Consider the following 12,500-nt stretch of genomic DNA (forward strand, 5'->3'; position numbering starts at 1 on the left):
CCCACAAATGAAAATCTAATGGATTCAAATCCGGAGAACGAGCAGGCCATGCAATAGGACCTTCACGACCAATCCATTTATGGTTGTGCAAAGTGTTGATTTAAAAATTGCCTAGTCACTTGGCTAAAATGCGGCGAAGCTCCATCATGCATAAACCGCATACGAAGTCTAATATCGACTGGAACTTTCTCTAATATTTCGTGCAAACGCGTGCTCAAAAATTCAACGTACTTTGTGCCTGTTAGTTTCCCATCAAGAAAAAAAGGTTTTAAATTAAAAATTTATCAATTATTCCTGCCCATACGTTTAAACTAAACTGGTGTTGATGTCTTGAATGCACAATAACATGTGGATTTTCTTCATCCCAATAATGATTATTATGAAAATTGAATATACCATCCCTGGTAAAACTAACTTACTAGAGTTTGCTCTGTTTATAAAATTCATTATATCTCATAAACAAAGACAGATAGGACATATATTTATATGACGTTTTTTCATTATTTTTAGGCGTACAGTCAGCTCCCGAAGTGGGTCCCACAAGTTACGAAACACCTTGTATATGTTAAATTCGTCAGAACACAAAACATTACAACTATAGAGGGCATTTTACATATCATGTCAGCATTATATAGCATGTCACATTTCTCCCACTGAAATCGGAACTATATATTTTAATGCAACTGATACGGGTGTCACACGCTCGCGAAAAGTCACTTGTCGCGTATTATGCGATTATAGTTTAATGCGATACATGTTAGTATATGTTTGATTACGCGTAGAATGTAAGACGCCCGTAAAATTTAAAATTCGTCTAATCACAAGATTATATTTCAGTGGAAAAAATGTGACGTGATATATAAACACGCGATATATAAACGTCCATAGAGTTCTAACAGGGCAAATTATATTAGGTCATCCCAATAAGTTCGTTCCGGACGTCCATTTCAAATGAACGACAACATGATTCGAAATTTAGTGAAAGGAAGAGACTATCGATTCAAGAAATATCGGAAGTTCTAAATTGTCAACGCTATCTACTGTGCACAAACATTTAAAGAAAATGGGAATAATATCGAAACTGGAAGTATGGAACAATCAACGTGCATGCCTTTGTTTGTTCGCAATACAAAAGAATTGCTAAAACGTTTGCTAGCTGAAAGTGAAAAGTAGATTCTGTATAACAATCTTTATTCAAAGGAGAATCGTCAAAGAAAACGAATTTTGACCAGAAAAGAAGAACAAGTTCAACGGTATGTTAAACAAAGAATTTCGTTTTTCGAATTGTTTCCGAGTAATCAAACAATAAATTCAGAGAAATACTTACTGAATAAAGCAAGAGAAACAATCACAACAAAACATACATATCACATACATATCACAATAATGCCAGGTTATATGAACCAAAATGTGTAAAAGAAAGATTATGTAAATTTGATATTGCCCTTTCAAATTATTAGCTATTTCGATCGTTGCAATACTTTTTAGCTTAGCAAAAAATATGACAATATTAAAAAAGATCTCGAAAAATATTTTATTGAGAAACTAAAGAAATTTTACAACAATGGCATGTCTTTACTAAAAAGATGGGAAGAAATTGTAGAACAAGAGGATGATATTTTACGGGTATATTATAAATTTTAAATAAACATTATAATAAGTATTGTTACATTATTATTATTATTATATTATTATAATAAGTATTATTACAAATAAGTATTATAGAAAACGGAACGAACTTATGGAATGATTTGATATAAAGCAAATTATTTTTGGATATAGATTGGATATAATACAAATTACGGTATGATCCAATTATCAGAATGAAACTTTAAAGTAATAGGAAGAGAGAGAGAGAAAGAGAGAGAGGACTCTGAATATAAAATTTTTGCAAGTCTTTACTAGTTTATGAGATATTAATAAAAAATTTTGAGTATAATATATTAAATTCTGCTTATACAGACGTTACTAACCATAAGTAATCCGCCTTCGTTGTATTAATCAGCGTTGTACAGCACCATCACTGTAGTGATGGCTGATACTTTTTTATGAAAGTAGTGTAAAATGAAGATAGAAATTAAAGCAACTTTATTATATTGATATGAAGAGGTTCTAAAGATTTGTATTTGTAAAAAATTAAAATAAATAATATGTATTTTTATACATATACGTATATTTAATAATTTTCTTTCACATAGTAAAATTCAAAACATTTCCCTAAATATTTCTCCTAATGAAGTAACGCTGAAATTTCCCGCGGAAAAGTAAAGTAAAATATTGTATTTGTGCGCCAGAAAGAAATACCAGACACATTTCTTTTAAAATGGAAAATATAAAAACTCTGCTATTCTTTTTTTATGAAAAAAACCTTCATTAGAATGTATACAGAATTTTCAATCTACTTTCCTGGCAATATGTGATATTAATGTGTTTTAAACGAATGTTAGAATGTTGGAGTCACGAATCACGCGAAAGTACGCCACCGGCTGCTAACAACTATTTTATAAATCACGCACAATCGTGGCGCTGGCCTGTGTAGTGTCAATTGAGTTAAATTTATGCAAATAATATAATTGAAATATAATCTTAAAATGTTTTATAAATGAAAAAAAAAAAGTTGAACTGGCTAAAGATTTGTGGATTGCAAAGATTTTCAAAATGGGCATATTGTGCATCACCGATTTATAAGTTATCTCACTTATAAATTCGACATTAACGATATTTTATTGATATGAATTTTATCGATATTTCACAGGCAATTAGTAGTCTCACAGTGGTTGATCAAGTTGAAAAGAATTAAAGATAACGATCTTAATAATCGTTATGATTAGGTTATAGCCTACAGGCTTAATTGCAGCCTTGATGTCGGATTTTTAGTGGAACAACTCATATATACTGAGCAGAATAAAGATATGAACATAATTCAATGTATTATATTTAAAGTTTTTTATTAATATCTCAAAAACTAATAAAGATTAAAGCTAAAATTCGGAATCAGTAAAGCTTGTAAATAAACCACTTCCACTCTGATTTCGATGATTTGTAAAAATTAACGTTTTAAACAACTTTTTCCTACATATGTAATATATAATATAGATCAGGCCTAATTTTCGAGATATTCGCAAGAAACTGTCGATTTGATGGAAATAATGAATTCTATCTATAAATGTGTTAATATTAGTTGTCAGTCGTTGTACATCGTACGTAACAATATCGTTAATGTCGGACTTACAATGCGGCAATTGGATATCAAAAAATCATCAAAATCGGACAAGTAGCTCTTCTATAACTACACTCAGCTTCCACTACCTCAAAATTCCATTTTATTTTGACGGTTGGATCATATTTATATTATAGTCACTTTCGCGAATATTGAATTTTGCCTATATAGACGTTACTTTTATCTACCATTCATTCATTGTCAAATAACTGATGACGAATAGCGATAGAATTTCTTATCCATTAGTAGTACAATTAAATTTCATTCCTGAGCACTATTTTCTTTTTTAATTTTTCTATATTACTTGTTGGAGTTAGGTTTGTGTTATATATTTTCTTTATTTACAATGTTGCGGAAACTGAGTTTAGGTGAAACATGTTATATTGATAGTGAAACGGATATTGCAATTGTGTTATCCGGTATCTTTGTTAGACTTACCAGTCTAACAAAGATTATTACAGTGTGAATTGCTATATTAATAATGTATGTATAGGCAAAAATTAAACATATTCTATCGAAAATTTTTTGTTATTATCTCGATAATACTAATAAATAACTAAGCTAAAATTTTAATCTAACTTCTTCGCTCCTTTCTTCCAAACCTCTCAAAATTTCATATAGATTGGGAACTTCTCGGAACTATACTTTACTTCTGTTTGATATGTAGTGGAATGGTTTTACTTTTTAGTTTTACACAGTAAGATGTAAAGTTTATTCATATGTATGTGTAGAATGAATCACCTAAAAGCTAAAATATTTTTGAAACGATTAATTATATTTAATATCTGTTTTAAACAAAAGTTAAATAGTTTTGAGAGGAGTGTGAATTGATATAATTATTATTTTTTAATGTTGATGCATGGAAAGCGTTTGACGTCTAAAGAGCACGAAACTGAGCACGAAACTTTGAATAATATAATGCTGCATTTTAATTAAAATATCTCCTAAACTAATGGTTTTTCCGCATAAATAGCTTAATACTTTTTTATAGATAATGATGAATGAATTAAATACTGTATTAAAAAATATAGAATTTCACTTGAAAAAACAAACTTAACCTTCAAATGCTTTTTATGCATCAATATTAAAAAATATCAATCACACACCATTAATATCCCTTTCGAAATCATTCAACTTTTGTCAAAAACATTTTTTGATACAATTAATTGTTTCGAAAATATTTCAACTTCTTAGATGACTCATCAGGTATACTTCAGTTGAAGCTGACATTCCCTGCGCATAGAAACATTTTCTTTAGTATTTCAAAATCAATTGTTATCATCTTTAACAGATTAACGATAAATTATGAAACCAGAGCTTTCAGAACGTCAGTTAGACATGAGTTATAATTCTTGTCTTTTACAAGAAAGCAATCTTATTATTTAAAAATAGTATATTTATACTGCAGAATTGGTTTTGAATTCATACTTATACGTCCCGTAAATGAAACTTTTAAATTAATAATTATATTAAATTTATAAAATAATAATTAATAAATAATTTAATTAATTATTATTTAAATTAATAATTTTATTAAATTTATAAATTATTATAAATTATTTATAAATAGAATAAATTATTTACAAGTAGAAATAAGTAGCTATAAATTATTTATAAATAGAAATAAGTAGAATGCTCGTATTTACTGAGTGTTTAAAAATTAACGAATGATTATAAATTGTTTCTCAATAACTTAAATTTTATTTTATTTTAGCTTTTTTTTAATACATTTTCAGATATGAAAGTTGTCGAATACAAAGAACAACATATTATTTAGTATTTTTTAAATAAAATCATGTTCCATTTTTAAACGGAAATCTATACTTTTAATTATGTAGCTATATCGAAAATACTTTTTCGAAGCACTGTATACCTGTAGTTTTTAAGTAAATTATTACCAAGATACGATTTCTACGTAGTTTATCTTTATCCATTGTACACCGTGGAAAAATTGTTCAATTGGAATACTTAAAACAATTTGTTCATAATATGTTCTTGAATGATATCTACGTATTGAAAGTAAGAATTACTGACTTATGTAAAATTATGTCCACAAGTGTTAAAAAATGTAAAAGAAGAACAGGGCTCGTGCATAGACAGGGACAACTCTTGCAGCACCCCCAATTTTTCTCGATATATAAATATATTTTATTTATTTATATTCGCCTATAATGTAATATTTACTTTAATATAATATAATATAATATTTAATTTTATCGTCAACAATCCTATACAATTATATAACTTTTATTTTTTATAAAAAATAATAAAAATTAATTGTATTTACAATGTGTATGTGCATTTCAAAAATTTATTTCACAATTTCAAACCACGAACCGCCATTGACAATGAAAATATCTAAGAGAAATGGAAACAATGAGTATGGTTTCTGACAGACAAGATATTAAAAGAAAATAAAAAAGTGAATAAATGCTAAAAATTTCTATTAAGTATTCAAATAACAGAAAATTATTTATGGTTATCGAAGCTTTATAATTATTGCTAATTCAATTTTGTATCAAACTGAATTGCTTACACGCACATACACTTACAAATTTAGCTCTTTTTAGTGTCATCATGATGTGTAAAAGTCCACCTGAGCAATCATTCTATAACATTGAATAAGTAATATTGTAATATACGACATGGAAATTTTATATTTGGACAATAATTTATACGAAAACTAAAAACTACAAATATAAATGTACTGAAAATCTCTCAATGTCAGCTATAATATACATTTTCATGTAAAAATACAAATGTGTCTTTTACAGAGCTTTACAAGGTCATTATAAAGTCAAACAAATATCAGAGTAGTATGTAGTATGTTGCCTCTTATGAGAATATATTCTACAACTTTCATTTAAAATATTTCATCGTATCATTTATATTTTTCAAAATATTTTGGTATATGATATAGGTATGATATGTATATTGTATTTAGTTAAATATAGATATATATATATATATATAGATAAGTGTGGATAGGTGCAATGTATTTCAGCCATCCTTTTTCACAAGACGTGCTCAGATTACCGTATGGATAATGAAGTATTATTGTGAAATTGAAATCGGAGACCAATAAAAGGGGAGAACACATTCTCGAGAACAGTCGATCGAAACGATGTCGTTATCAGCTTTTATCAGTAAACATACCCTGTAATGTATGCTCTTATCTAGCATATTCGATCAAGCAGGTTTTTCAATAAAATTTCAAACCATGTTTAATGACAAAAGTCCAAGAACACTTAAACAGACTCGAATGAGTATATTACATATATATGTACACAGTTATATAATATCATTTAATTATATATGCGTTTCTATTTCATTTGTAATCGTGATTGATTAACGATTGATATAGATAATATTAATTAACGATGAATTTTTTTATAAAAATATTACCTACGTTGCTTTGTATATAAACACTGAGAAATTAATGTTTAAAATAGAAAAAAGCAGTTTGGACAAAAATGAAAATAAATGACAACGAAGTTAAGAAAAAAATTTTCTTCAATCCCTTTTTTATAATTTCCTTTGTAATTATAAATAGCACTTCGTGGTTTAAAATTAGTTCATATTAACGAATCAGTTTCAAATATTATAGTAATGTGATCGTGTAAAATTATGTTTTTCTACTTATATTGTTGCTTGTTTTAATTATAAAACAACTTATTATTTGATTGAAAAATGATAGATTTCAGCCTCGAAGAAAAATGTTTCTGTAACATAGAGAAACTTTTATCTGTAAGACAGAAAAACTTTTTATTGTATGTTGCAAAATATCGATTTTACGTTATGCAGTGTAAGCAATAATAATTATAGGAAAATACCTGAAGTTCTTAATACTGAAATAACTTAATACTGAAATGTATTGAATAACAATATATAAATAGATAGATACTCGTGTCTTTAATTATAGCAGTATTTGTTTCTTCCATACATATTTCTATATCTATTTCCACTACTACTTCTACATATTTCTATTTTTATTTTTTTCTATTTCTGTTCGATTATACTGCTATATTATCTGCAACAACATTTATTCGCCCTTCTAGTCTTTCTAATATTTAATTTAAAAATAACTTTTTAAATTATTAAATTAAAATTAATTAAAGAAAATGTGATATTAAAAGTTATTAATAAGACGTAGTTAATCTTTCTTAAAAAAAAAAAAAAAATACTAAAATGTATGCAAAAAATAGGAATGGTAAGCTGTTAGAATATCAATTTTGTAACTTTTTTGTATTAAAGCTATTAGAGAAAAAGAATATCCAGGATAAGTATGTCATATTTGAATTGACATTTTCAATATTAAATGATCACTTTATTCTGTCGTCATTTATCCTGCGCGGTTTTTTTCTTACATAAATATGAAAGCACAAGAAGAATAGAAGATATTAAAAATCAATGTGTTATTAAAAATGACAACCAAACGATATTGTTAAATACCCATATGTATAATCTACTATCACAATGTTAATGATCAATTTTGTCTTGAAATAACGAATAGAATAATATATTGTAACATTTATTTATTAGAATGTTTATTATAAGTAATGTGTTTTAAACACCACATACATGATCTAACGAAATCTAACGAAATAAAAATCTACCAGTCTGAAAAGTATAAACGTGTCGTGTTTAAAAATTTTCAATTAGTAGAAAAAGTGTTGAACTTTCCTTTTAGAATTTTTAATGATCATTGTTATGATCATTTTTACTCATTTTGACAATGGAAAGACTTTAAGTTAAGCATGGATTTTGGCGGACCTATTAATAACAAGTGAAAACGATAAATGAAAATCATTTTTTGTTTTCGACTTCATTTTATATCTAAGTATTTATTATTTAATTCTAAAAATTACTTTTCTGTTTTCTGTTTCAGCTATATATGATACTCTGTAGTCATAAAATCGTTGTTAAATATTTTTGTTCTTTTTCTGTTCTTTTTTTAGACATCTTAAGACAAAATGATCGCAACATTTTTCTTCCAATTAAAGAAAGGAAATCAAAGTACAAAAATTGAAATGATTCGCTTATCTGGTTATCCATTAATCAGTAGTAATGAAAAATATAATTTGTCTTATTTGAAATTGCATAAATTTTTGAAAAATAATCCATTATTTGTTGTAAATACTTATTAAAGACAATTAAACTACGCTTATTATTTAACAAATGTTTTTGTTAAAGACACTGTATATATAAGACACTTATTCCAAGACTATCCTTTTATTTTTCTTTACTTTATGACCTACATATAGCACAGATTAGGAAGTTACACAAACGTTCAATATTCTAATGTCTATTTATACATCTGTTGACACGATTAAAATAAGATCGGATTACTAACAACTCCACAATGTCATTCTAGGTTTAAATAAATTAAATGTACAAATCAAGTGAATATTGAATTATGTCAGATCAACAATTTATTAGAAACAATGAACTCTCCATTTTGTTTGTTTATCCATATATGTACAATATAATATATAGTATATGTAAAGTATAATATATAGTATATGTAAAGATCTAATACAATTAATGGATTAATGTATTAACAATTAATAAATTAATGGATCGATTTAAAGAAAAAAGACATGTTATATTATTCTCTTTCACATAGAGGAAATTTGTGAATACTTACAGTCATCGATTGAACTTGATCGAATTAGAAAACTTCCGTTTCTTCGAGGTCTTTTGACATATTGTTGACGGTTGCTTTAAGGACGATTAATTCGCAACTTTCAGGATTTGATGTTCTTATTTGTGTTTCATTTTGTAATAATAATTCCTGAAGGGTATTATTTTCATTACATTTTGTATTATTTCGAAATCCTTCGCTAGTTTTTGTAGTGCAATCGTTGACCGTTTTCGAAAAACATGGGAGTACCTTTAAAAAATTTCAAATTGGTTTTATTGTGAAATCTTGACAGTATGTAAAATACTTGGTAAGTAGATATTTAAAATCATGGAAAATATTAAAAAAGAAAACAGACGGATATCTTATACATGGTGACGTTGTATTTTATATACTAGACTTGGTTTCAAGTCGATAAAAATGTACAATACTACTTATATTAGATATATTTATTTAATTTATTTATTTAATTAATAAATTTGTAATTCTATATATCTATCATCTGTATTTGTTAGATAACAATTTAAACTGACTTAATAACATATAACAATTATTATAATTGGTTTAAACTTAGAGAGGTTTGTTTTTTGTAAATCACATAGTGATTTTAAAAACCGTTTTTAAAAAGAAGTTTTTTGTAAAGTAAACAGAATTTGAGAAAGAAGAGAATCTCTAAACGAATGATATATGCTCTTTGCTCAACAGTTTTACTCAGAATATTTTATATAAGTCCATGTACGCACGGTACAGAGACACGTGTAAAATGAAGAGAAATTTTATTAGAAAAGATGAAATATAGCGTGAGATTCATTGAACTTGTTAGTAATGATTTAGGGAACACCTAGGTAAAGCAAAATATCTTACTAAATCGGTTCTTTTGAAAATAGAAGGAAAATAAAAGAAAAAAAGGAAGCGCAAAAAAACAAGAAAATTTAAAAAATTCAACAGAAGTTCAATTCAATTCTAAACAAAGACAAAAAATAGAATACAAAGTAGATTCGTACTTGCTTAAATTCTTTGCGAAAGTTATCGTTGAGCCAAGCGTAAAGGAAAGGATTGTAGCAGGTGCTACTCATAGCAAGACAATGTGTCATGAAAAAGCAGAGTCTGTAATAGGTCCAATCATTAGCTGGCGAATAAAAATCGTCAATAACGTTGATGATATTGAGCGGTAGCCAAGATACGCCGAATACAGTGACCATGGCGATCAACATCCGATTCGTTCGTTTTTTCCTCTCTCTGTCAACCTCTTCCCTTTCATTAGTCTTGATGCCAGGTTTCATTTTAGCTCGATTGTTCAACTTGATTGAGACGCAAGTATAACAAAAAGCGATAATGAAAAAGGGTAAGACAAATTGTAGTATCGAAGTAATAGAACTAAAGATCTTGCGAAATCGTTCATCCGGCCAATGTTCCTCGCAATAAATATGTGGCTCCTCGAGGTACATATAAAGCCCATATGGTAAGGTTACTAGCAATGCAATTACCCAAATACTAACGATTACGGCTAAACAAACTTTGATCTTCATGCGAGGATGAAACGGGTATATGATCACCATGAATCTATCGATGGCGATGCTCATCAAAGTCAATGTGCTGATATATACACTAACACCTTGTGCATACGGTACCAAGTGGCAAAGGATTCTTCCGAATATCCATCCTTCGAGAAACGTGTACAAAGGAGTAAATGGAACCGCCAAAACACAGAGTAACACATCGCTTAATGCCAGATTCGTGATAAACAGATTCGTAACTGTCTGCATTTGCCGATTTCGTGCCACGACGAAACATACCAACATGTTACCAAACACACCCAACGCAAAAATATTTGCATAAAATATGTAAAAGATTAATTGCACAAAACTGTTCGAAGTTATATCATTCTCGGTAATAGGTTGACTAGTAGTCGACCATGCTTCCATGACAGTCGTGTTTAACAAAATCGTGGCATCATCCATATCTCGATCGTTCTGTTCCCGAACGCCGATTTTTTATTTCGATCTACTCTCCCTGTTTCACACAAATCGTTTCTAAATCTTGCAGTTCGTTTTCTCTTCTATCTCTGTCCGTTTTTCCGAAATTTCTTTTCCTCTCGAGCTTTTTTCATCAAATTGGCAGAATGAAATAGTGCAATTCAATGAAAACATATTTCGACTGTCGTTTACATTGCTTACGATATTATCAACTAGGCGAATGAGAAATAATTCATTTATTTGTTACAGATGGTTAAATTTGCTTTTTTTCGATCGTTCGCAGGTAATTTTAATGTAAGATCACTGATATGAATGGAAAAATCGTCGATATAATATTACTTATAAACTAATACATATTTTGATTATTCTAAACATTTTTTGATTGTTGTTAATTTGATAATTTTCTGCTTTGTATTCCGTTCACTTTCATCAAATTGTATAACCGATCTTAAAGATGGTGAAATCTGGCATTTCTCGAGGTTACCGAGTTAAAAACATTTCCCAAAAATAGAACGATATTGCGTGATCACGAATAGTATTTCGATCAATGCCAATTACATAAAATCTTTTACATTCAATATGTCCAGTTGAAAAAATATTTTTTCAATTATTCAATTATAAAGGAAAAGATTGCAAAATTCTTTAACTTATTGCTACTCTTGTTATTTACATATTTACCTATTTATTGCATTTGCTTTCACTCAACTTCTCTCTCTCTCTTTCTTTCTAGTTTAAGTTTGTAGCACATTTTTATGCGTTAAATTGACTTTTTTAAAATTACTCAGTTATGTTATTAAAGAATTAAATTATCGCAGAATACTTCGTTTTTAAAGAAATCTAATTTTTTGAATGTTAATTTGTTAAAATTAAAATTCAGATTTATTAATTCCTTGAACCACCTGTTAATTATCTTAAGCATTAGTCTTTACTAATATATCTGCTTTGTTATTATACGAGAAGCGAAAGTGGAAACAAATCAAATAATCAGATAGAAGGAAATCAAGAAATAAAAATTTCAAATCAGACATAGAAAATTATATAAAAATGTCAATTGCAATGGGTGTTTGATAATTATAACTGTGCCACGCTCTTATTAAATCAATCAAAATAAGTATACTAAAAACAAAATGTACACTAGGTATTTACTACAATTGAATTGAATACAAAGCACATAAAAATTTTTGCAAATCACTTTACACACAATTTTTACAAACAGTTTTTATATTTCCATTCTTTTATATCTATTTTTACAAGTACTTATAATTTTTTCTCTTGAAGATAAAAAGCAATTCGATATTTTTCATGTCCAGATGACAAAGCGAGCACCACACATTTAGCAATGTATTGTAATTTTTAACGCTCTGAAGTGACGACCACTCTTTTCCATCGATAACTGAAAATGGGAAATTGTTGGCGAAACCTAATAGACAAGCCGCCGTTTCCTCGCGCAGGCGTCGACATTATCCTCGTCTTCACATGCGACGTTGTCGATTCAGTATAATTTGAAGGTTTGAATTAAAAACATACTGAAAATATTCTATGAAATTACAAATAAGATAAAACTACAAATTACAGTAGAATTACATAAATAAATATTATTTATATGGTATAAATAAGATTTCATACAGAATCTATTATATTCTTAATATTTTCCGATTTTAAT

At 27.8% G+C, this 12,500-nt stretch overlaps 1 protein-coding gene across 8 annotated transcripts in view; it reads right to left on the minus strand.

Annotated features, from left to right (window-relative positions):
* Nucleotides 1–12,500, minus strand: part of LOC122533954 (prolactin-releasing peptide receptor-like) — a 17,132-nt gene that overhangs the window by 3,278 nt on the left and 1,354 nt on the right. For 2 of the 8 annotated variants that reach the window (XM_043664147.1, XM_043664151.1), the window contains exons 1-2: nucleotides 9,866–12,500; nucleotides 8,868–9,113 (exon numbers count right to left, since the gene is read on the minus strand). The exon at nucleotides 9,866–12,500 is cut by the window's right edge and continues 999 nt beyond it. In XM_043664147.1, coding sequence (XP_043520082.1) covers nucleotides 8,892–9,113; nucleotides 9,866–10,822 — 1,179 coding nt within the window. In that variant the 5' untranslated portion in view covers nucleotides 10,823–12,500 and the 3' untranslated portion in view covers nucleotides 8,868–8,891. Of the gene's footprint in view, nucleotides 1–1,115; nucleotides 1,157–4,991; nucleotides 5,227–5,659; nucleotides 5,830–7,101; nucleotides 7,251–8,804; nucleotides 9,114–9,865 lie in introns of those variants that run through there. The other 6 variants (XM_043664152.1, XM_043664149.1, XM_043664145.1 and 3 more) reach the window with 6 other exon arrangements.

Source organism: Frieseomelitta varia, unplaced genomic scaffold (assembly GCF_011392965.1).
Source record: "Frieseomelitta varia isolate USP_RPSP 00005682 unplaced genomic scaffold, Fvar_1.2 scaffold_564, whole genome shotgun sequence".
NCBI classification, from domain to species: Eukaryota; Metazoa; Arthropoda; class Insecta; order Hymenoptera; family Apidae; genus Frieseomelitta; species Frieseomelitta varia.